The sequence below is a fragment of the Taurulus bubalis genome (assembly GCF_910589615.1).
Source record: "Taurulus bubalis genome assembly, chromosome: 19".
In the NCBI taxonomy this organism is placed as follows: domain Eukaryota; kingdom Metazoa; phylum Chordata; class Actinopteri; order Perciformes; family Cottidae; genus Taurulus; species Taurulus bubalis.
In genome coordinates, this window is record NC_136607.1 from 7,026,944 (window position 1) to 7,053,244 (window position 26,301).

Genomic DNA, 26,301 nt, shown 5'->3' on the forward strand with positions numbered 1-26,301 from the left:
AAGCTGACTGCTCTTGAAGTAACGGCATTCTGTTTTGGTATAACAACATTTTATAAAAAAAGCTTTTTCAATCATTTTCATCAAACTTTATCCTCAGCTAGCAAGGTATAGTAGATACGATGGCTGTGGCCTGACTGGAATATCAACATACATGTTCATATATCAAATGCACAGTCCTACCTCAGTATAATACATGAAACAACTGTTTACATCAGAAATCACAGGGCAACGTAGCGACGTAGCGAGCGAATGTAAAATAAGTGATTTTGTAGAATATAAAAAAACCCCGACCCAGCCCTTTAATTAATACACACACTTACTGAAGTGACGCGAACATCTCCCGCACTTAGTTATTTTTCATTGACAGACTTTCGCTCTAACGTGGTTGTGTATTTTTCTCTAAAGTCTACTGAAACGGCAGCAATACGCAACAGGAGAAGATCAAACGCATCATACATATCGCGCCTTGCAACAATCCACTGACGGTCTAAGGCAAAGTTGAACCGTGGCGCTAGTTTTATTAATGTTTCTCGCTCGCATTCAACAGTTCAAGGACCATTCAAGTCGGCACTTAAGATGGAATATAGATCCTGAAAAGGATTGAGAAAGATCCCACCAACACGTGTGTGTGTGTGTTCAATCTGTACTGTGGCACTGCGAGATGCAGAAGATAAACCTTCACGGGCGCTGGAAGTGATGCTTCATGTCCCACCTGGTTCAGAGTCTGGAGAGCGTCTCGGCCTTTTACTGCAGCGTCATCAAATTATTCGGAGAATACAGAAATTCGGCCTTTGCTTTTTCTCCTTTTGTCAGAGACGTTTCTTGAAAGTCACAACTCACACGCTTGCTTGTCTCTCCACACATTTGGAAGATGATTGGGGGTCATTATCGAGCATCCTTTCCCAAAACCATCATCAACAAGTCTCGGGCAACCACAATAAAATCTTTAGATCTCAGCCCATATTTAAATAAAGAAAATTACAGGCGAACGAAAATCCTATGCTATGAATATTTAAACCATTCAGCGTCTACCAACTAGAACCTTTAAAAACCTTTAATACTAAAATACACCTCTGAACAGCGCTCTTTAAAACCCTTTCAAAGTGTCTCTTTCGCCACTGACCTTTTTTCTTCTTCTCCAAACTCACCTCAACACCTCAAATGTCTCACATCATCATCATCATCATCATCATCGAACATACTGTTGGCCTTCAATCCTCAGGTCCAAAAAAAACCCCACAACTCGGTGCATTTGTCCCATTGGTCGAGCCAGCGGGTCATGTGATCACCAGAATACTATGAGTAAAATAAATACTGTTTCCTTTTCCTATCCGCGCTGCATTTTTTCCTTCAGTCTCATCATCCTCTTCTTCCTCCACCTTTCCACTCAGTCCCTTTAACTGTCTCTGAGAGGAGCCGTTTACTCCTCCTCCTCCTCCTCCTCCTCTTCCTCCTCCCCTTCTCCCTCGTTGGCGTAGATACCGGCTTCCCACTTCTGTGCCATGTCGCTTTTCCTCCTGGTGACGCGGGTGGCCTCCAGAACCTGTTGATTAAAACACAACCCAACAGGTGCGAACACCGTCAGAGCAACAAAACGGTCAGAATGAGCCGACAGTTCACGAATAAAAACACCCATGCTTTTGTTTTTCACCAGTCTCAAACGATGTAACGGCAACACGATCACAAAAAGAAAACACACCACGGTGACTTTAATATGGCATGCGATGTGTATCAAAAACTGAGGGAGCGCTTGCTTAAACCATCCCACATTACAGGAGTCCCTGAGTTGCATCATCAAAAATAAACCACCAAGATGAAGCGCACCTGCAGTGTTTGACAATAAAAAACAAAAGTAATTTTGCTCCATTTCAGGGGAAGTGTCATGCTTCAACACTAGATTTGTTCCATTTTGTTATGCTTCATCGTCCCTCTCACACACTCATGCCAAGACACACACACACACACACACACACACACACACACACATAAGCACATCTTCACACGCAGGAGAGACGTCTTTGTGAGCAGGAATCCAGGGTGAAGGTGGAGTAGATTGTGGGGAGAAAATGATGGATGCTTCAATATTTTGAAATGACTGAGCCGTCCTACCTAAGCTTTTAATTCAGTAGCAACGCTTATGCTTATATATGAACTACCGTTGATGACGATCACAACATCCACCGCATGTCACAACTCAGAAAATGTTCATGTTGTTTTACTAGTTGTGTTCTTCTCTGAGTTAAGCTTGCTGTGTATTCAGAAGAAATATATTATATTTGTTAACTTTGTGGAACAATATATTTATCATTATTTATGTGTCAGGGACAAGCATGGGGTGGACAAGCACATGCAGCACCAACACCACAGAGCAGACCAGTAATGCAGTGAGACCACAAGCAGACCTGGGATCAGATATAACACTTTTTGATTGGTTTCCTTCACAGAATCCTTCCTGTTTAGCGTAACTGAAATAATACATCCCCATCTCGTTGTTCTGGACCTCTTTCATATCCGGGAGTCTGAGTGAAGCGACATACTTTGTGTTTCTTGTTATAGACTCAGCTAAAATGTTGGGCACATTTAATGAAGAACAGAGATAACCCCCGCTTCATAATCTTCTCCGTGAATAATCAGTTCCTTCAGTAAGATGTGATAAGGGTGTTTTTGTCCCCCCCTAATGGGAGGAAGCAGGGTATGTCCCAATCTATAAAAAAAAGAAACATAATAATCCTCAACCGGAACAGAAGTAGTCCAAATACACACAGGAATGTATTACTTTTTCTGAAAGTTTTCAATTTTGTCTGTCCCAGGTCTGACAGTAACGGCCGTTCATGGAGTAAACAGGTTTTTAGGTGAGACAGGTACCTCAATGGTTACCTCGTTAACCAGCAACAAACGGGCATACTGACCGACCAGCGGGAGAGAAGCAACAGTAAACATAGTCAAAAACATGTGATGTCATCATGGATAGACAATACCAACAACAACAAAAGAGTTAACAACATCCCCACTGCATGTTCAAGATAAATTATGTTATATATCTTGAAAAATGCCTGAAAACTAAATTTTTAACACTTGTTTTCGCAATAAATGATCTTCTTCTTCTCAAGAAAGACCGAATTCTTAATAATGACACACCGCCGGACGTATCTGGCATGAAAGGACACATTCAGATACAAGACATTACAAAAAGATGAAGACAGGACAGAAACCCCCCCAGCGTCTTTGTATTACTTTCAAATTAATTTCCTGTTTCAGGCTGGGAAGTTCCTTCTGATGTTAAACTGTACTAGCTCCTGTACAAGCGTTCAACCGCGTACACTTAACCAACGAATGTCGTTTCTCCAGGTTCAAATACTCACACTGTTGTCCTCGAGTTTCTCCTTCCTCTTCACTTTGTGTGTTTCATAGTCTTCCATGAGCGTCTGCATGAAGTTCTTGGGTCGCCCTCCAGAGTCCTCGCTGCCGGCGTCAGACAGCGCTCCCTCTGAGGGCGAGGGCGAGACAGGCGGCGCAGGTCGAACCTTCTCGATCTTTCCTGCACGTCACGGAAAAACACACACATGGAGTTCAACAACAACAACAACATTGTTTACGGTCTCTGGCGCCCTTGGCGAAGCAACGCGGGTACAGTGACTAACCTGGCGCCGTCCTCGCCGTCAGTGTGAGTCTCGCTGGCAGGCTGTTGCTCTTCATCTTATCTGCTGGGGAAATCTTGGTTGGTGGCACCCCCGACCTCACGGCCCCGAGGCTGTTGCCGGAAGAGTTGCTGGGCCGGACAATGACGACCTGCTTCTCCTCCCTCTGTTTCTTCAGCTCCTCCTCCCTCTGCTGAGCTGCTCGGATCTCCTCCTCGATCATGGACAAGGTTCGCTGCTTCTTGGAGCGCAGCCGGAAGGGCCCGCTGGCCGCGTCCGCCTCGGGGCCCCGCGCCGCTGTGCTGCGCAGTTCTGCGGCCTCCGAGTATTTACTGAAGTAGCTGAACTCTGGTTTCTCCGGGCTTGGGGGGGAAGGAGGGCGGTAGACCGGAGTCGGCCTGGGAACTGGAGCGGCCGTGGACGAGGCAGGCGCCGGAGCCGGGGCCGGGGCCGAGGAGGCCAGTGCTCTGGCGTAAGAGGACTGGATTTTGATCCGGGGGCCTCCGTTTTTGGGCCTCTGTGGTGGCGAGATGGGCTGAGAAGGAGGCGGAGAAGGCGTCTGCAGCTGTGGTCGCCGGGCTGGACTGGAGGGCTGCTGCTGCTGCAGAGCGTGTTGGGACTCCCGAGGCTTCTCATTGGATAAGACTTCTGGCCATCTGTCTGGCTGAGGGGACAGGTTGGATGGAGCCGGACTGGAAGACAGAGGTGATTGGAGACTGGGAGCTCCACCAGAAGACCCTGGGGAGGAAGAAACTGGCACTGGGCTACTTGTTGAAGTCGAGGATGGAGATACCGGGGTGCTCAATTGTGAAGAATTCAACTCGGACGGCTGCCACTCGTCTCCGTCCTGGGCTGCCAGGGCATTTTGGATGGCATTTTGGACAAGCACCCCTGCGTGGTACTCCAGGTCGTCTTCTGTTGGACTGCCACTGGTCCGCCCGTTGACTGGCGTGGTGGGCTGGGGGGTGGGCGGGGACACCGGGGTGAGAGGCAGCGGGGTAGGGGGAAACGAAGCCCCGCTGTCAGAAATATTATCCGAGCTGAACAGAGTCGTGTCCTGAGAGCGGACAGACAACTCGTCTAACCCCGAGTCAGACTCCTCTGGGTGAAACCCTGGGTAGAAAGGGATGTTCCTTTCCTCCTCATCAGGCAGGATTGTCATTACAGCTCGTGCACAGGTAAATTCGGCTGCAATTCCTTCATCAGACCAGGTCACGTGGCCGTCCCCGGTTTCCGCCACAATGTCGCCGCTCCCCTGGCCGCCCCTGGTTATGGATTTTGAAAAGGGCCTGGCAGAATACATGTGAGGAGCCACGTCCCGCTTGGTCGCCTCCCCTAGCAGGAACTGCTTTCTGGCAGACGAGAAGTTGATCTGGTCCTCCAGAATCTCCTCCTTCCTGTTTAGCTCTGGGTCAAAGGTCACCATTGTGGGAGGACCTGAAATCTGGGGCTGCAAATAGAGATGGGAGGACAGAAAACAAAGGAGAAAAGAAAAGAGAGAAAATATAACAACAAGGTTGGCGCTCAAAATCGAATGAATCATCAACATATCCCACATTATCTCGACACTAGTCCTATACGTGTGTGTGTGTGTGTGTTACCTGTGTGTATGTGTAAGTGGGACTCTGTTTCTGCTGTTTCCTCTCCTGGTATTTCTTGAGAGACTCGAGCTGATCTGCCTCTAGTTGATTTTCCAAAGGAACCTTTAATGAATTAACGAACCAACCAAATAAACAATCAGTCAGTTTGTCAGGAAGTAAAATATATAAAACAAAGATCAAAAGGGGAGGCCACCTCCTGAGGAGGGTTCCACCAGCGCTTGGCGATCCCGGGGTTTTTCTTCACTGCCTGGTCTTTGATCAGCTCCTGGCGCTCACGCTCCAGCTCCTCAACCTGAGAATGGGAGAAGACAAAGATATGTTTGCATATTTAGAGTCTGGACTGTCCGTACAGTCCAATGAGGCCCGTTTGAGGCCTGCTGGCAGTTATACATGTTCTCCATTGCATCTCCAATCAGTTGTATTGCCCTTGAGCAATCCATGTAACACCCGAAGGTAGATCAGAGGATTATAAACAGTGGGACTCGAATGGAAATGACCCTGTTTATTTACTATGATTGAGACTGCATACTATGAATCATGCATTTGAAGCTTACTTTGTTATAATTTGGCGACCTTTGATCCCGTCTCGTGCAACAAAGCAAGCAGTTTAGACATGTTGCCTCACTCTAAAGGTTGTAACTTTAGTTTATGTTTGCTCTCATTATGTTAATTTGGTCAGACTTACTCAAGAATACTGTAAAATGTACGAGTCTTCCTCATAACTCTTATTTCAAACTATTTTGATTCACAATAGCATTGCTGTGGTGTCGTTTTTTGCCACTGTGTCTGTTACAGCTGGTACATAATCTAACAGCCGTTTACCTCCCCTGAGGGTCGCCTCCTCGTCACCCTGATGTGCTGCTCCTCTCCGGGGGTGAAGAGTTTCGCCGGCCGCTTCTCCTCCTGAAACGCTCTGAGCTCAAACTTGGCCCGGCCGCTCCCCGACTCCTCTCCCTGCACATGGCCGTTGGTCTTCAAGGCGCCGTCCTCCTGGTGGAGGAACGTGGTTTGTCTCAGCCCTTCCACGACTATCGATTGGTGATTGACAGGAGAGGAGGCCGACACGCAGACAGAAGGAGAGTTCCCATCGATGCTGATCGGCCTGGCGTGTTCTGATGGAGAGGAGTTTCCGTTGGTGGGCGGGTCTGAGGCGGCGTCTAAAACCTGGTCCAAGTAGCGGATCTCCTGGAGACACAGCAGACAATAAAATTGCTGTTGTGTACAACTGTTGTACGATAATGTTCATGAAACGCCGATATTATATTATGCGGAACCAGGCAGATGAGGTGATTAGCCATAAAACAATACAGCATATTATGATATCAGTAAATTACAATAAACATAGATTACTGGACATTAAATAGATTGTCATAGTGGCAGAAAAATTTTGTTTAATGTTCTACTGGCACAAAACCAGACAACAGAAGCAGTTTTTCCCAAAAAAAAATCCCAGTAAATTAAAACATAACTTAAGTACCGTCCTAAAATGTTCATATTATCTTAATAACTATATACATTTTGCATTATCCTGTGAAACTAGGCCCAACTGAATTTTGGTCTAGGTTAATAAAATGAAGGTCAATAAAGGTCAAAACAACGACTGACCTCAGAATGAGTCAATTCATTTTTTTCAGATAAATGTATTGTTTAAACGCGGTGCACATGTTTTTAAATTGATATATTACACTGTAACACATTGTATTTATAATATACAAATTGAAGGCTGTGTGCATGTTTGTAGAAACAAATGGGAGCAGATGACAGTTTTGGGTGAAACTGAATTGCTCATAAAGACCTGCGCCACCTCGCTGTCGGGAGTCTCTACTTTCACGCCGACTGCATTGTGAGCTCGGTCACTGGGGCTGCTGAGGCAGCCATGTTGGATCTGCTGGCTCTCCAGTTCCATGTTTGCAGGCCTGTCAGTGATGACGCTGACCGATTCCTGGAAACTGACGCTCTTCAAGGCCCGTTCTCTTGGGATCGCGTCACTGACATCCTCGGCTGCCCGCCACAATTTCTGTGTCGAAAAAAAAGCAAGAAAAAAAAAGCCACAAGGTTCAAAGATGGAGAGGCTGTACACTGTATGATCACTTTAATAAAAACAATGTTTGCTACTTTTCTCAGAGTTAAGTCTTCCTTATCTAGAAAAACATATGTCTGTCTGTCTGCATTGCAGTAGTAGTGTGGGCTGACTGGTTCCCACCACTAGAGGGCACCAACTCCCATTCTGCTGCTTTAGGTCAGAACAGATACAACACAATTGTCCGTAGTAGTGAAAGCACTGAAAGTAAGTTTTTCAAAGAACTTCATGAATCAGTGAGCTGAATACCTGGAATATGTGTGATTGTAGAGGAAGAGAAGAAAAATAAGGTAGGGAGTATCTTCTACAAAACTGTATGTTACTCTTCACAGTTTGAGTCACTAAAACGTTTCAATCGCTTGTTATTGAAGGATCTAAGTATCTGGTCTGGTATCCCTTGACACTTTAACGTAATACGTATTTTGTCTGAAGTGCATCACTGGAGAGGGATGTGTCAGTTACTCCATGGTTCTGCAGCTTTAATGATATTTCCATGTTAATAGCGTCACGTTTGCTCCGTTACACACGTTCACTTCCTGGACCTCAGCTGTGTCTTTGGGTTAGGAGCCCGACTCAAGGCCGCCGCTGACTCAGTCACACAGCCTGTAGAAACGGCTTGTCTAAATGCTAGATGACAAAATAGGTTGTCAAAATGTAATAAAAGTCCATCCAAGCGAAATGAAAGTTCATAACAAGTGGAACACTTTTATTGAGTAATTTTAATATGGATGAATAACAGTTAACGCAGATACTCAACGCAAATATTGTATCCTCACTGAAGAGTATGTCACACCCTTATGAAGCAATAATGTGGGACTTATGACTTGCATTTAATAAAATACATTAATAATCTTGTAAAATAATCCAAACGTGTACACTCCAGCCACATTAAATGACTCATCGAGTGTGGTAGACGTTTCCCAGTGTGATTAATCCACGGAAGAAATGTAAAAACTGGGGGCTGACTGTGGTTAAAGGACGTGCCGTTGGACACATGGGCATTCTGGGATCAAACCCTGTGACCTTGTGTTTTTGTGAACCATCCATCTGACACATTCCACACCCACAGTTAGCAAGGAGCTACATTTACACACTCCTGTCTTTACTGGCCTTTCTGTTTCTCCAGAGGCCACAAATACTCTCTTGGCTTCCTGTTTTACTGCCTTGTGCCGAGTACACCTCTATTCCAAAAGGTGTGTTTACTTCCACGAGCGGTTGTTGACCCCCGTCTTTGTAACATGTGAGTGAGTGTGTGTGTGTGTGTGTGGGGGGGAATTTAATGAGGACCACTTCAGTGAATTGGTCCACTGTTCAGTTAAAGCACACGCAGCCATAAGGAGGAAGTGTTTGCTTTGTACCCACTCTTACACTTTAAGACTCGGACGCGCCATTTAACTTTCTTTCTTCTTTCTATGTGAACCCTCTGCATGAGGCGTTTCTGCAGAAATAAGTGGACGATTTGGGTCCGACTTAGTATCGACATAAAGAGGGAGATCTAGCCTTTAAGCTGGATCATTTTCTTTTCGTTCTCTCATCCTCTTTCTATTCGCTCCCTTTCAATTTCTTAGTCCTCATGATCTCTTCTGCTGAATCCCCTCAGCTGCTTTTTTCTGTCCTCTCTTGCTTCCTCTGTCCTCTCTGGGATTGTTGGAGTGAAGTCACATGGTGGATTATGAAGAAGAAAAAATAGAAGCCCCGTCTTGTCTTTACAGAAGGAACCCTCTACTCTCCATTGTTTTTTCAGCCCCCCCTATCCTCATGTCTCCTGCTTCTACTGAGTGAAAAAAGGCATTTTGTTGACCCGTCTGGCTCAGTCATGCTTATGCTGTCTCATGAAGTGTGTGAGTATATACAAGTCAGAATAAACACGATCTATTGAAGGAACACCTCATTTCCAAGTCTATTGGTGATACAATATATGAACTTTGAATGCAACATCTATTTTGCTACTCTGCCTCGATAGGAAAAGACAGAAGAAAACACATTGATGCAGTTTACAGCCATGGCAGCAGTGATGTAGCTGTACTTTGAACTGAATGTTATTATCAGCTTGTGACATGCTCACAATGGCAATGCTATAGTGATGATCCCAATCGAGTGTAATGTTTGCAAAGATAACATCTTAGTTTCGTGTGCTAGTGTGATAACATTTGCTTATTAGTACACAAAGCACGGCTGAGGCTGACGGGAATGTCATTAGTTTTGCAGTTTTGCTCATAAACGAATCAAAATTTTCGATATAATCTAAACCAAAAGTTGAAAGGCTAGTCATTAGACCTTCTGGATTAGACGTTTGGTAAGTACTGTAAGTGCTGTAGGATGAGATTGCAGGTTGCAACCAACTAAAAACTTCTCCCGTGTGCCAAGCATGAAGGAAAACAAAGATGGCCGACGAGAAAACCGCCAAATCGCAAATGGCTCCATCTCTAGTCAGTGTTTGGTTTGTCTGTTCTTGGGTTTCCGTAAAAACATGGCGGCTGGCTTTGGGAAGAGCACGTAGGTATAAACAGCTCATTCTAAGGGGACAAAAAAACGAGTGTTCTTTTTTTTCCAAGTGATTATACCCGAATGAAAACAAACTTAATATTATATTTGATTTCTGCCAATAGAGCCTTCTACAACACTGTTCCTTTAAGAGATGAGCTTACAATTCATACATTAATTTGGGACATGAACGTGTGTCCCAAATATTAAGGCAATCCATTCAGAATGTAACTTTAACCACACTATCTATGATTGACACTGACCAGTATTACAGACATGTTTAAACTACTCTAATCTTTTCCACTTTCATCTCCAGTTTCTTTGTTTTCTTCACACTCTCAGACACCCACATGATTCTTTCACCCAGTTAATGATATTAATGACCATGTGAGGACCAGGTGTCACTTCTATTTACACTCACACAGACGAGGTCTTCGGTCTTATTTGACTCATTGTATACTGCACGTGTATGTGCGTGCAGGAATGTGTGTGTATGTGTGTCTGTGTATAAGATTGTGTGTCCAGTAGGCAGGGCAGTACAGAGGGGGAGGATATCCCTTAGTGCCTCAGGGAAACAGTACTATAGCACAGGAATGTCTCATATGCAATGATATTCTGATACACACCAGCACACAAGAAAAGGAGTGTGTGTGTGTGCGTGTGTGTGACTGTAGCAGTGCCTGACGGTGTGAGCGTGGTCTTTCAAGTGTGTGTTTTTGTATCAGAGGTGTGTATTCACGTGTGTGTTTCTGATTTTCCTTGAGGTGAACCAGCATAACTGGCTGTCCCCTGACACCCGGCAAGGAGCAAAGTGTGTGTGTGTGTGTGTGTGTGTGTGTGTGTGTGTACATTTTTGAGTGTGCAAAAAAATCATGTAATTTAAGTGAAAAAGCTCAAATTCTCTGTGGTTTATTCCAATGTCTGAAAACACCAGAATGGCTTGTTACTCTTGGACCAGGACTCTTTTCCACGAGCATGTAAATACAAGTAAATGTCGATGTAACAGTCACATGGATTTGGAAATTGTGTAAATAGTCGCACCAGCTGTGTTGTTGTTTCGGCTTATTCCAATAAAGTTCAGGAAAGTCCGACAAAGCGTTTCCACCAGTCTTCCCTAATAAACGGGTCTATTTTAGGGTTAAAGATTTTAATCAGCATTAAGCGGGTTTAAGCTTGGGTGACGAGCCAAGGTCAGATTATAAAAAAGGGTTATGTTGAGGGTGATTAGGGTTTGGGGTTTAGATCACAGTTTAGATAAAGATATTGTATTATGGCTTGGATTAGTTCTGAAAAACAAGATTAGGTTGTTCAAATATATTAACCCAGGAGTTAGGTTAGTAAACCTGGGAGTCTGGAGGTTAACATTACGAGGGGCGGGAATCAAGGAATTCCATGGAAAGTCGTGACACGTAAAATGACACAGCTCAGCTTTTACTGTTTTATATGCTCTGTCTAAATCCTGTCTCCTTCTCCGCCTGTCGCCATTCCCATCACATCTGGAAATGCTTACCCTCTGACTGGGATGCACAAAAATCACACACACACACACAAACACACACAGACACACACACACAGACACAGACACAGACAGATAGACAAACATACACACTAATAACATACACAATCTGCATGCATGAGAGTCTGGGAGAGTTTACCGGATTATGAAAACCCTAATATTCCCCGATGGGAAGTAAACACACAACCTTAACGTCTCTCACATAAAAAATACGAATACACCGACACACTCTTTTCGCACACGCTGTAGCCAGAACACATGGCAAATGTAAAGATGTACGTCCTCAAACACACACACGCTCACACACTGAGCGCCTGTGTAACCCGGTGCAGTCCCCGGCTCCGTTTCCTGGCTAAATATGATCCTGTGTGGTAACGGGAGCCTGCTGCTGGTTTAGCATGGCGTTCTCAGGTCCAAACAGCCTGGATTGTGAACCGAGGCCAAACAGTGCTATCTGGTTGGTATTCATGATGTCAGTCTCCGCTTAAGGCAGTTTGGAGGTGTTGAACTGGAGCGGTGGTGGGACGTCACTGGCAAACTAAACGTGGCCAGATTGACACAGATTTGGGGAACTGCCAGTTGCTATTCCTATACTTCCTAATCTCTTCCCTTGCGATATGCCAGTTCCTGTTGGTCGTCTGGAGCGGACATTTAATGGAAATCAATTTGGGGTTCTCATTTTAAAATACAGCTAAACAAAACTGCTGCACAAAAAGTTAAATAATGATCAGTACTCACCTGCCGCGCTTACACTTAGTCGATTTCAGTTATATCTGTAAATCCATGGTGTGCTTTTTAAGAGCAAGCTTCCTTCATTTTTATATTTCTATGAATAACTTCTCCCATACGTATCTGCGACTTCTCTTAATAAGCTTTATCTGTTTTTCCTATTTAGCTCTGTTCACCTCAGTCCAGCCTTGGCCAGTCCCGTTCCAGATAGTGGGAGTGCCAGACTTTTGCCTGGCCATGCCCTTTCCTCCTCTTCTTCTCCTCCTTTTCCTCCCCTCCCGTCTCTTTCCTCTCCTCCACAAAGCCTCTCCTCTCTCAGTCACATTCCTACCGACTGCTCAGTAAGCTGTGATGTCATGGGCTAAACGTGTGTGTGTGTGTTTCTCCAGATGCCCTCACTCACAAAGACCCCTTCTGTGCAGGCCTTCGTACGAACACACACACACACACCAAAAACATCCACCCTGTGGCTCCCTGCTCCTCCTTTCCTGTGTAAGACCGAGCCCTCTCTTTCCCCGCTCCACACGTATGTCGCTCGCCCACTTTCCCTTCAACCTACAGCTCCTTTCAAACTCGAGGAGACGGAGTCAAAGAGGCGGCCAGAGGGGCGATGATGAAGAGATGATGACTGAAGACTGAGGGAGGAGGTGATAAGGCGGGGTAATGGTATTTTCCTCTGTCATCATCAGCATGGGCCCGTTGACTCAGTCTGAGTCAGTCACCTTTTAATAAAAAGTCAATTACAGAAAGCTCGCTGCCTCTTCAAGTTTTTCATTATTCGTGCTTCTGTATGGAACAGGCTGGTCTTAAAGTCTGCCAAATATGAAAGAGTAAACACCACTAAAAAAATAAGCGTTGACGTCTCATGCTACTCGTCTGTATTGGTGGTGGTGGTGCGTGTGTGTGTGTGTGTGTGTGTGTGTGAGCTGTGTACCTGACGGGTCACAGGATCAGGCCAGTGGAAACTAGAGCGGACCCGAGTCACGGTTCACTTTCTCTCCTCACAAGCGCTACATCGAGACGCACTGGAAACACTTCACCAGTTTACGAGGGCAATTAGCAATATTGTGTCAGCGGCTGCTAAATGACGGAGGACGGCGCCGCGAGAGAGGTACCGATGTCAGAAGGCATTTCAGCGATTAGTGTTGTGAAGATTCGCTTTGAAAAGCCAGATAAGGAAATATACCAAGTATTTGACAGCATGATATAGTTCCCATTCCCCGGGCATCTCTTTTGCTCTCGTTAGCTTGTTTCCTCCTCATACTGTGAAAGATTGACCTTGTGTCAGCGACAAGAAACAAAACCATGTGTCTTACACACGGAGGGAGACTGGGCCCCAAAAGCAGTCAATCAATGTCTTCTTTAAATAATAGGGTGGAATATCACATTTTACCAAAATGGTGCGACAAAATAAAAGTGAAAGAAATAAACAAATAAGTATTTTGGAGGATATTTCTTGTTACTTTTATTTATTTTTTTACTTAAGCTTCAATGCCCTTGACATAATTAATTGAAATCGGGGTCATGTGTGAAACAACAGGGTGGTCTGGAGGTCACAGAGGTTATTTATCCCACTCAGTGTTTGCAAAGGAAGGCCAGCAAAAAGCAGCGTGTGCCCATGAGCCGCTGAGCGTCCTGTCAGTCTGACGAACGGTAGCTGTTCCTGCGAACTAACTGTCTGGTTAACGTTAGTGACAAAGAAAAGTTCACTTAAATGTGAGCCTTGCCTCTTAATTTCTGTTTAGTGTCCCTGTTTTAAAATGACACATCACAACTTCTTGTGATTTTCCTTGTGAGTTCCCAGGCTAGAAATAACTCTGAGTCGTACGAGGAAGAGAAATCGGTCACAGGAAATTGGGACAGTAACCCAATTATTGCATATATGCACTGGGGAGTTCAGTTCCTGGATGGGTTGTATCACACAGAGAGACTCGTGATGGTCATCATGCCAGCGCTGGTGATTTAGCTTAACGACTATAGGGTCCGGTAATGGACCAAGCTGTGAAAAGATGAAAAGAGGCATTGTTTTTGAAAATGAAAAGACAAGAGGAAAAAGAGACCGGAGAAAGACAGCAGGGCTATGTATCCATGAGCGAGTGTCCACATGTGATCGCATGCATCTGGGTCAACACTAGTCAATAAAGTGTAGTGCCCAGAGCAGTCTTATATCACGGAAGTTGACCATGATTGATCAGAAACAAAATGAATGACACAATTCACAGTACAAACACATAAAAGGTCCACGTTCAGTCAGAAACCAGGTTTTCTCTTTCAATACTGAGCTCCTGCACGGCTCTACACGGTTCATTCTGCAAAGAATATGGGAGAGAAGTAATTCAAAATTCCACATATAGAGAAGAGAATATGCCTGCCTCTAGGGCTGCAGCTAACGATTATTTTAATAATCGATTAATCGGTTGATTATTTTTTCGATTAATCAATGAATCGGATAAAAAAATGTTTTTATCAAAAAAGCGTTCATTTCCAACCCTTTATTCAAAAACAGAAGTGACGGTGCAAAACATCTTCAGAAAGTACACAAACAGGTTGCTCCTTGAACATCCCTGAGCTGTTAATTAAAACAACAAAATGGACTTACACTAAAAACATACACATCTATGCTTTACATCTGCCAAATGTGAGCCATTGTTACTGTAATTGATCCCTCCAGAGGCTGCATTTAGCATACCCTGCTTTATCAATATGTATGAAATACTGGGACAGAGGGAAGCTGTACTGCTCCATATAGAGCGTCCTCTTCCTTAAACTCTTTCATTCTGGGTCTCTTATGACCACGACGTCAGGTTGTTGGCTAAGCCCAACGACGTGATTTGCTTCATTCTACTTTAAGTAAAAAAAAAAAAAAAAAACCTGCAGCCAGATCCGCCGGTGTGCCGGTTTAACGTGAACGAGTGACAGCGTGAACTGAACCAGACCGGGGGGTGACGGCATGTTTCACCACGTTACGTTTTTTTACAAGCAAGACTGAACTGTAACGGAACATAACGTAACTTTAACAACAATACACAACCCAAACACGTTAGCTAACGTGATATCAAGCTGACTAGCTTCCATTAAAAACTAGTTTGAGGAACATGAAGACGCTGATTGGCCAAGACTCGACTTGTCAAAGATCTTCTACTTTTGAGAACATCACAACCTCAGCTTTTCTCGTGTCTCACTCCAATCTCAGAAACGCTGGCCGGCCAGTTGCTCTGCTCCGCTCTTTTTTTTCTTCTCCGTGACTTATTGCCCGGCGTAATAATCGCGCGACACAACGAATCGATAATGAAATTCGTTGCCAACACTTTTGATAATCGATTTTTATCGATTTTATCGATTCGTTGTTGCAGCCCTACCTGCCTCCATTAAATGTGTCAGCGTTCCCTTAAAGCATAAAGACGAAGAGTGTTTGATATTCAAATGATAGGTTTTTTAAGTATTCCTTAAAGTCTAACGGACATTTATTAATTCAGTCAAGCATTCTTAGGGCTTTTTGAAAATAGGTATTGCTGTATAATTACTATTTGTTTTCTCCAATGTGATAAAATAGAAGTATTACGAGTCTTAAAATGCAGCATGGTGCAACATGCTGTCTAAACTATTTATAAACAGATTTCTGTAAATATTTAAGCGACATTTCCTGAACAGGAAGGAAGGGTTCATTATGACGTCTGAGATGAGGCAAAGTGTCAATCATTTATGAAACAGCCGAACTGATACGCCGTCGGCCTCAAGCTAATTCAAGCATAAACAATGTGTAAGGGCTTTTCCACCACGTGAAATCCTCAAAAAATAACCCTTCTCACATAAAAGCTGCCAATTGCTCCGTCCAGCAGTGACTGCAGTGAAGGGCAACACCCTTACGACAGTCACAATGTATGTACAGAAGGGTGGTGGACACTTTAAAACAAATGATGCTGCAAAGGAAAGGAAGCGACTGATTGGATTAAAGCCTATCACAGCTCGCAGGTTATCTAAACAGGAAACCAGGAAGCCGCGCTAACTTGTATCCATGGAAATGGCCCTCAGCGCAGGAAATACACCAAAAACTTGAGGCCACCTGCACAACACACACACACACACACACACAACATTTGCCAAAATGAATAGTCTGAAAGACAACACCCAGATCAGCCGAGTGAATCCAAAATAGGCATATTAATTTGAAAAAAGAACATGAAGCACTGTATTTTCTCTTTAATGTGTTTGGAAATTGGCTTGTTTGCTTTTTAATTTGACAATTTTACACTTTTTAAACTGAAATATAGAAGACCCGGTCTAATCTAATCGTTAGCTGTTAGCAAACCCACACAAGGGCTTCTGAGTAAACGGGTGACCGCCCAGCAGCGCGGCGTCAATAAAGCAATGTCCGTGTTTAAGAAGGGCCATCATGCAGCGATGGCATATTGCAGCACTGCAAATGGATAACAATTCATTTCCACCTACCCAATGCCAGAGAGCTCCAACCAACACCCAGACTGGAATCATGCTCAGAAGCCCTTTTGAGTGTCACAGAGGAATGCGCTGCATGTCTGGACTCATGGAAGCTATTCGAGTCCCTTTCCAAGCCTCTCATGACACCACTCACAGACCCCCTAAGACCCCTTCACGAAACAACAACAAAGGGCCCCGACAGGCCCTTCAGTGAGACTCTCGAGGCTGAATACTAATGCTATACGCTCCAGACACACACAGACAAACACACACACACACAGAGACACACACACACTTACATGCTCACAGATGGAGGGCTCTTCTTAACAAGAAAAGTCTGTAGTCAAAGAGTGTGACCACTCTCCAAGTACAGGACGGAGAGCCAGATCAACAGTCCCGGCACAAGTGCAGGACTAACGGGGACAAAACACAGTGGAGCTCTAACACTGAACAGCCATCCACTATTAGTTATGTCCTGGACCGAGTCCAAGCACCAACTGCACTGGTTTATTTAACTGGAGCTCAGATCTGTGTGTGTGCAACAATATTTCATACTGTGACAGCAGAACAAACTGTACTCTGCGCGGCCGGTTGCCCGGTGAAATGGTGCACTGTGTGAGTATTATGTTACAGTTAATGCACAGTGAGCCAGTCATTGTTGTGAAATGAAGCTCCGTTAAAGACCCTTATGGACAGCTCTATGTAGAGGTCATCTTCAGGGTTATTTATGGATTAAAATGGGTCTTTGGGGACGACCATGCAGTACGCCAAACATTAATTACGCTCATCTTTGTACAGTAAAAACAATGTGTTACCTTATTTGACAGAAATATATGTTTTCCTGTTATGTCTGGTCAGGAAGAGCCGGCTAACGTGGTTAAACATTGAGAGGAGAACTGACTGATGAAGGTCAAAGACATCATATTTCAGTTTTTGTTCCGCTTGTTTATCATTTATTATTATTGACTGAATCATTTTACCCGGAGTAATTTACTGACTTGTGCCAGCAGGAACCAAGAAAACAGCTGCAGAGCACTGATATGTATTTAGTTAATTTGATTAGTATCCAATCAACTAAATGGACCAGCCATATTAAATGAGGAGTAACAGAGGCCTGCAGAACTGTGACTCTGCATTAAACACAGCCTAGAATAAACTGTATAATACAGTGTGTTGTATGACAACTTGCCCAAACCGTACGTAGGAATATTAGACAGAACTAAGGGTTTTTATCAGGCTATTTTGAGAATCAAATGGCATTCAATTTAAAATGGTATTTTGTAAAAAAAGCAAATCTTGCTATTCATTTCTGAGGGAATCACACTAAAACATGTCCTTACTGTTTAATTCCCCTGCAGCTATACTGGAGATAGCTCTGTCTGTCCTGTTGGCTGTGATCAGCCGCGTATGGTAGGAATAGAACACATGTAACGACCAAACAACAAAACTGCTCCCTTCCCTTCCCTTCCTCGGCCTCCCTTTCTTATGCAACACTTCTCTCCTGCTGTTAATTCAACAGGACACTTGCTGGGAAATAACATTCCTTTTTGTTTAATTTCTTATCACACAAACACGTGCGTGGACCACCACCCTTTCAATGCACTGATGGGTTCCAGCAGAAACATCACTTCCCTGGTTCATCTACTGCTAGCCTTCATAAACCTTAACTCCTCGAAGAAGTCTGCCTCTAAAACCTGTAATCTCAAAACTGAAAGTTAAAAGATGAGCCTCGGTGGAATCCGACAGACAATCAGAACCTGAGATAACAGGATGAACGAGCAGGAAATAAGCTGAGGACAGACGTGAAGGAACACATCGTCTCTGGAGGAGGAGGGGACACACATGGTTGGCTGAGTTTGAGGGGTTCTGAGGATGTGGCCGCGGCTGTTTCTGTGTGTGTGTGTGTGTGTGTGTGTGTGTGTGTGTGAGGGAGAGTGAAGAAAAGGCCACCGAGCATATAATTGTAATCCTTTCCCAGCATGAAGCAGCCCATTTTAGTATTTTGTCCCACAGGATTCTCAGTGCGGAGACCACACAGTGAGGCTCACCGGCCAAAGGGCTGAAGGTTCTGAACAAAAATCTGATCCAGGGAAGATTAATCGTGCTTTTTTCCTGGATTTAATCAAGAGAGAAAAGAGGCCATTAGTGTCACACTAAATTTGAAAAACAGTGTGTATAATAACTGCAAAGCGGCTTTTTTTTTTGGTGCACTTTCGCATATGTGTAACTGGACTGGTTGCTGGATTTCCTTTAAAAGGAACAGATATATCCCAAACGCGTGCCTGCACCACGGTGGTCCATCGGCATCATCGATTGTTGGGAACATGATATCGTCATGATATCATGTTCCCAACAATTAGATCAAATCACCAGTTCAAAGTTAGCGCGGCCTTAAATGCACCGTTAGAGAGGAGAGAGATTAGATTAGTGACTTTCTGTTTGGCCCAATACTCACACTCGTGTCAGCCGGCTATGTTTAGAAAGCTTTGACGCACCTACCTCCCAAAAAACACACCCGCGCAGGTCAGCCACAGTAATTAGCTGACTTGTTATCCCGGCATGTCGCTGACTGGATGACGGCATTTGTCGAACACAGCACATTTAGATTGCATGCCAACGCGCGTTATAATAACAGACCTACATTGAAATCAAATAGTAGTTTTAATGAGTACATTGATGTTGTAACAGATTAGTTATTAGATGTGCTTTCTCAAGAAGGGACCATGTTTTGAAGCTGCATGGCCATTGGCCACAGATGAGTCAGCCGGAGCAGCCCGTTAAAGACCAGAAGGCATTTTAGCACCGTCGTCCTAAGAGACTGAACCTCCTCGTATTGTTAGCTTATAGCATTAACTAGCTCACTGCTCTGCCTCAGTGTGTTAATCACCGGTTTAATTCCGGAAACCGGCTCATTAGCACTGCAGTATTTGGACAGCAGGAGGATGGAGGCTTCACATGGGAAGACAACAGCCTGCATGGCGACAGTAAACATGTCTAAACCTGACAATTACAGCATCTATACTGATCACGCTTTGTTCCCGTCTGTGACACGTCGTGTAGTTTCAAAGACACATCGTGGACTCAGTACGATGTTGGAATACAGCAACCGTTCTGAGTAAAGCGAGAGATATTTCTACGTGTTCCAGAGAGAGTTAGGATGACATGACCTGAAGTAAGACCTGCTGATGAGCTTTGAATTCAACGTATTCCCGTCTCTGCTTGTTACCATTGAATAAACAGAATGTCTCTACTGATTCCCCCCCAGTAAATTCCTGAAGTGCATATCATCAGAAATGGTTGCAAATCAAATAACAAACACAAAGTTTAGACACGCACACACACACACACACACACACACACACACGCACACACACAAACACAGGTTATGTTGCACAGCCGGTGACACCCAGCACATTCCAGGAATCATTTTGTGATGAAGTGTTACAATCTATCGTTTGGTGTTCCCTCCTTCACTCCAGCTACCTAATCTTCCTCTGATTCACCCTGATGTATTGTATTGGACAAGCTTCCAACGACGCGCAGGAACATTCTTGAATATATTTCCGCAAGCCGAGAGAGCAATCGTGACAGCAGCAACTGCAGAGAGGGGCATTTTTTTATCGTTGAAAAACACGAGGGCTGCAGGACTCTACCGCCTCAAACCAAACCTCGACTTTTCTCGAGGCACAGGGAACTAGAAGTGGATCACATTGTGATGGATCATTTCCCATAGAGCAGATGGTTGAGTCTCAACCGCAAACTCGAAACCCTCGAAGAGCCAACATGACCTCACTTCCTAGAAATGCTCTGACAGAGGTCCACGGCTTGGCTGGGGTCTCACACGATTAAAGATGGAATAAGAAATGACGCCACCCGTACACCTAAAGCCCAAGAAGCATTCTCACATTCCAGTCTCCAGCTGGAATGTGATTAAGAGACTTCTTTTCTCTACCAAAACACATGAGAGGGTCAACCTCCCTCCTGACTTCCTACAGATACAGTATCTGCTTTAGTATCTGATCAAACTGTTGGGAAAAAATGAAAGCAATGCAGCTCTCTAGTCACATAGGCCAATGCATTTTGTAGTTTTAAAAGTTAGGAATGTTCCGTTCAAAAGGACGTTTTCTTAATTGTGTCCCCGTGTTCTCGCATGGTGTTTTACTTTGTCGTGCGTCTTTGTTGTAAACACGGTATTTGCGCTAGCAGGTGGTTTGTGCTTTGCTCTGTGCTAAATGAATGACTTCTGTTGCACGGCACAACAATAGTCGGTGGATGTGGAAGACAATAGTGGGTGGTGGGGGCTGTGTAACGGTGGCCATCACATGCATGAGTTGTATTGTTACATTTCCTGCATCCCTTCAGTTCTCTTCCTCTCTGGAACACAAATACCAAAACACTGGACACAGTGCTTTGAGAGAACACGGAATGTGACCTTGTTAGGTGGTGAATTCAGGATTTATTTTTCTTTCATTGACATCTTTAAAGTGACATGACTCTCAAAATAATATGGCAGGGGGAAAAATAAGAAAAAAAAGTGTTTCGTTGTGGAAGATACACCGAAATCAAATAGTTTAGCTGAGCGAATGAGAGTTTTGTAGGCAGAATGAAGAAGGAAGTTATCTTCCTGTGCCAGGGCCAGAATGCATTCCACACAAGCATGGATGGTATTAATGTAGCAATACGTGGATATTACGTTGACCTCCTCCTGATCAACAATAATAAACATGCCAATGCCGTGCCAATGCCTCAGGTGGAATCCGTTATTGTGCTTTTCCTTTTCATAGGACATGATGATCGATTTCTTTTTTGGAGAATCCAAACTTTTAACAGTTAAAGATGATGAGCATGGCATTTTCGGAACTTATAAAAAGGGCCTCTTCGCTGTTAGGGTGACTTATTTGTGCTGCATTATCAAAGACATCACCAGAAATAAACCTGAAGAACTTAGGCAGACACACACAGACACTGCTGTGTTCCCGTCACCATATTTAGCTGCCATCCATTCCCATGAGAAAAACAAAAATAGAAGAAAAAGAAAAGTGTCATTCACAGCTCTATGAACTTCTTATAAATCCCCCTCTACTTCAGACGCTCAAACATGAGGAGGCTTTGTTGAAAATGCTGCGTTTTCAAGGCCCAGTGTCGTAGCTGGCCTGAGGGGCACTCACATGATTTCTAATAACAAACACCCAAGCCACAAGTTTTCATTCCTATTCATGGTTCCCATCGATCGTCAGCTGATTGCACATTCATTACATCAGTTAACTGGGAGGTCGCGGCATACTGCGTATCCACAGTGTAGTACTACTCAGACCACAATCGTGTATATATGCAACATTAGTGTTCATCTGAACGGGGCTGATTGAATTGTAACGTTGTATGACTTCCAAAAACACAAGGCGAGAGTATCACTCTCTTCCTGGAAGACGGCCAGCGGAGGCCCATCAACAGATCGGCCATTGAACGGCCATCGGCCAGTTAATGTCAACAACGCTTGGAGCTGTGCTAAGATGAACAGACTTCCTACGAGCAACCCCCTCTCCCTCCCTTTTCCCTCACTCGCCTTACATCCCACGCCCCACCTATTCCCGATACACACACACACACACACACACACACACACACACACACACCAGCACTGCCCTTTATCTCTCCTTGTACTCATTGTTTCTTGTCATCACGTCGGCCTCCTGCACCTCATTCCCATTTCCACCTCCTGTAAACTCTTAGCTCACCGAGCTTTAGCATCATCAACCACACAACTTTGATGTAACCTGTGATTATGTGTGTGTGTGTGTGTGTGTGTGTGTGTGTGTGTGTGTGTGTGCATTCTGGGAAAAGGGAGAGGTCAGGAGGAAGAAGACATCGTTGATAAGTGTGTTGTTCCTGTCAATGTTCTCACAGTCCACGGTGCTGAGAGGGGTGGGGACGGAAAACGTACTTCCACCAGACACACGCACACACAGACACACGCACACACACACGCACTACATAAACACACAAAAACCTTAAGCTCCACTGGCTGTCTCAGTGGGACATTCAGTGTGTGGCAGGTACTTCCTGTCATTGACTATCTAATCAAATGCTGGCTGTGAGTTTTCTGTCCCCCGGCCCAGCAGAGGTATTGGCAAACATTCTGTCTGAATTGGCAGTTTGCAGCTTTGCTTCATTATTTCCAGAATCAGCGAGTGATTCCAAAACGGTGACCAAACAAAACCGTAAACAGAACAGCTGTTCCAAATAGAGCGGGGACAATAGAAAGCGACTTTGTTTAAACCCTCAATTTTGAATGTCACAGATCAAATCGGACCAGAATCTCATCTGTGGACTCATTATGGAGCTTCTGTGCCTCGTTTCACTGATACAGATTGGTGGATTTTTCAAAAATGTACTCCCCAACCCCCCTTTGACATTGTGCCGGTCAGCTACACTCACAGCGAAGTCGAAATCAATCAGCATGATTGGAATTGTTGGGAAATCAGTGTCAAGGAGAGTTGGTTTGACTCCATCTGCACCATGACTGTGCATTTTTAGGATAAGTGATCACACTGGATGTGATTACATTGTGCAAACAAATAACATCAGCCGACTAAACCCAGCAATGTCCAAACGCTGTCAGGAGTCTGACTGCAACCAAAGAATTGCAAGTTGCATGGCAACAGCTAGAGGCAAAGAGAAATATTCAAAACTCAAAGCAAGCAAATCTGGAGCAAACAAATGAAGTCTGGCCTCAGGTGGTTGTCTCTCTCTCTCTCTCTCTCTCTCTGGTTTGATCGACTGCTGCTATGTGACACAGCAGCACATCTGTGGCAGCCTTTCCACTCTTTTGTATCTGTAATAAGTGCTTCTTCTCCCCCCAGTAGGAGTGGGCCCTGATATTGTGTGCAATCTAAAATTGTGTGCTGAGGTCTTATCGAGGTTTTTCCACAAGAGTGAGTGCATGAACAGTGTGCTGCCAAGAGGATGGGAAACTAAACCGGACATAATGAATTGCCAGTAAACTGCAAAACAATCCAGTAAAAACAGCAAGTGAATGGTGTTTGGAGAGGACGTAACATGTAGCAACGCTGTCTCTCTGCTGTCTCTGCCAAGTCACTCAGTGTGTGGATGATGATGAAAACCAGGTTAAGGTCATTTCGATATATAGGTTAAAGTGTTGCAGAGGAGGAGGAGCACATGGAGAGAAATAGAGACTACTGCAGCAAGCAGTCTGGTCCACTAACCTCCTTTGGATTTCTCTCTCTCTCTCTCTCTCTCTCTCTCTCTCTCGGTGCAGTATCCTGTGTCCTCACCACTTTAAAGCCAATCAGTGTAATTACAGGATCTGGCTATGTTGTGAACCAGCACACGTACAAATAACACGCACAAAGCGAACTGAACAACATCGTCAGCATGCCAAAATAAGAAACTGACGCACACACCTTCCACCTACAAAACTAACGTTACACTTTCACCCACAAATCCCTTCGTTTGAGTTTCTCTCTCCTTCTGTAACTTTAATTAAAATTCTACTGCGTTTTGAGCATTACTTTAGTTTTCATTAAATCTACCTGTGTGGAGAAAGATGCGCAGCGACTCACGCGCAGCCCGGAGCTCCCCGCGGCCGACGGAACGGCTCACAGCCGGGATTAGGTTTGAACGGCGGAGGCGTAACCTACCTGCTGCTTCCTCTCCTTAATTGTCCTCTTCTTCTTCACCACGGAGGGGGGGTTTAGGGAGAAGAAGAAAAAAAAAAACGTGGCCGCAGCGGCTGCACCACCGGCCGGCGGGACGTTATGGGGGACAACCGTGCAGGAGAAGGAGAGGAACCGGTGTCCGCGTGCCCTGAGCAGCGGTATTAATGGTTACGGAAGGCTCTGGGATGACATTGAGCTCCTCTTTTTTTTACGCGCCAGCTTTTCCAACCGGCGGTTCCCTCCTCCCTCCCTCTCTCCTCTCTCTCTCCTCTCTCTCTCTCTCTCTCTCTCTCTCTCTCTCTCTCTCTCTCTCTCTCTCTCTCTCTCTTCTTTTTTTTTTAGGCACGCGCGCTGAATAATGCAGCGCTCGCGAGGTCCCGGGAGTGTTTTCTGTCCCGTTCCAGAGACAATCAAAGAGCGAGCCGCCAGCGCGAGCTCCAGCCAAGCACAATGCCGCCGACCCGGACGGATCAGGTTACCGCCGTACTGCCTTTCATTCATTTATTCAGCTGCAAAACAATCTGACTGCCCAGCCAGACGACCCCCACAGCTCCTGTACCCCACCTCTCTGTGTCCACACCTCCAGCTCGAGGCTGTAGCTTCCCTCAGTCGAATGTGCTCAGGTGGGCTTTTTTTTTGGACAAACAAAACCAAACTCGGAACCCACCAGAACAGAAAGCTAGCCTACATTTGGCACACAAGTGACCTATAACGACTCTACTTAGATAAAAGTCACTTCGTGCTGCTCCACTACATTTAAATGGACACTATCGATTTTACGCATAAAGTCAAGTTCGCTGTATAATTGCATTATGGGAAGTGTAGGATCCAGTGTTACATTTATTTGGGGTACGACTCAATCAATGCCTCAGCTTTATGGACGTGTGCATCTAAATTGCTGAAGTACACTTTTGAGGAAAATATTGTACCATTTACCCTGTGAACTGTTATACTCTACATATTAAGATTGTACTCAAATAATAATAATACCACTCAAGGGCGCATTCTGCAGAAGCAGTCTTAACATTACTGGTAATGTTTGTTTTTAATGTATTGTAGTTTTTGCTACATTTACTTAAATTAAACATCTGACCTCCCCTGTTTCCACCACTGATAAAATGAGAAGGACATCAAAACAATAAACATATGGATTAACAATTATGTAAATGAATTAATGAATAAATATTACAGCACGGCTACTGTGTGCCAAAACACCCTTAAATCAATATATACGAGTTATAGAACCCAAAATGTATTATATGGTCACTATAAAGTTACTACACTTTATGATTGAATATAACTCCCTCTAGGAATATTACAGTACCATATTGAATTGAAGTGGATATGAATACCCAAAAGTACAGTGGGGTCATATTTAATTCACTGAGTGCCATAACAAATACAATGGGTAGTTCTAAAAAGATCACAAACCCAATGATTATCTCCCCTGAAGCAAACACATTAACCTTATCTTCTCCTCCAAAAAAACAAAAACAATCTCAGATATGATACTGTAGTTGTGTCACTTGCATTTTGTTGATATACTTGTATTATCGGTGATGTTGTTGTGGTGCTCTATGCTCTCTCTTTGTTTGGCAATTCACAGACACAAAGGGAAATTCCCAAAAGGATAATCTAATAAACTAGCTAACTATGGTAGAAGTCATCAATCTGTGATTGTCTGGGGGGAATTATTAAACATGCACATTGCTTCAAATGAGCAGCCTGAACTTGATCTAACAACACACTATAGCGAGAATCTGTGTGGCACAGATGTTTCCAGCTGAGGAGAACTCACAGTGCTAACGTGTGCACATTCTCCTTTAGCTCTGCGCTCGTCTTGTTCTTCCTATGATCTCCTCTGAACTCTACTTTTAAGAATGGCTCCATTAGATGCACATAGAAACACTCACGCAGATTCAGAGTACTCACCATGGCGGTGTGAGGATGCGTGGCCGGAATGGGAGCTTGATACCCATTTGCTGTTGTCAGGGTAACCCCCGTTGTGCCGTAACCTATGATACAAGAAGATCCAGTTATTGCCACCGTTGTCATCATTGTTAATCATCATCTCTTTTCATATTAATGTTCAGCAGTGGGTGACCTTTTGGGCCTTTTGTCTTGTTTTTAAAGGAGTTTC

The 26,301-nt window shown here is 44.4% G+C and overlaps 1 protein-coding gene across 1 annotated transcript; it reads right to left on the minus strand.

Moving 5' to 3' along the window:
- Positions 1-640: 640 nt before the first annotated feature.
- On the minus strand, positions 641-26,216 carry LOC306751344 (PALM2-AKAP2 fusion protein-like; the record flags this gene model as incomplete). The annotated part of the gene is made up of 8 exons (XM_079234909.1): positions 641-1,543; positions 3,363-3,538; positions 3,642-5,088; positions 5,240-5,341; positions 5,433-5,531; positions 6,062-6,424; positions 7,035-7,256; positions 26,094-26,216. 8 exons carry the CDS (start codon positions 26,214-26,216, stop codon positions 1,421-1,423), a joined length of 2,655 nt encoding a protein of 884 aa, XP_079091035.1. The 3' UTR covers positions 641-1,420.
- Positions 26,217-26,301: the final 85 nt, after the last annotated feature.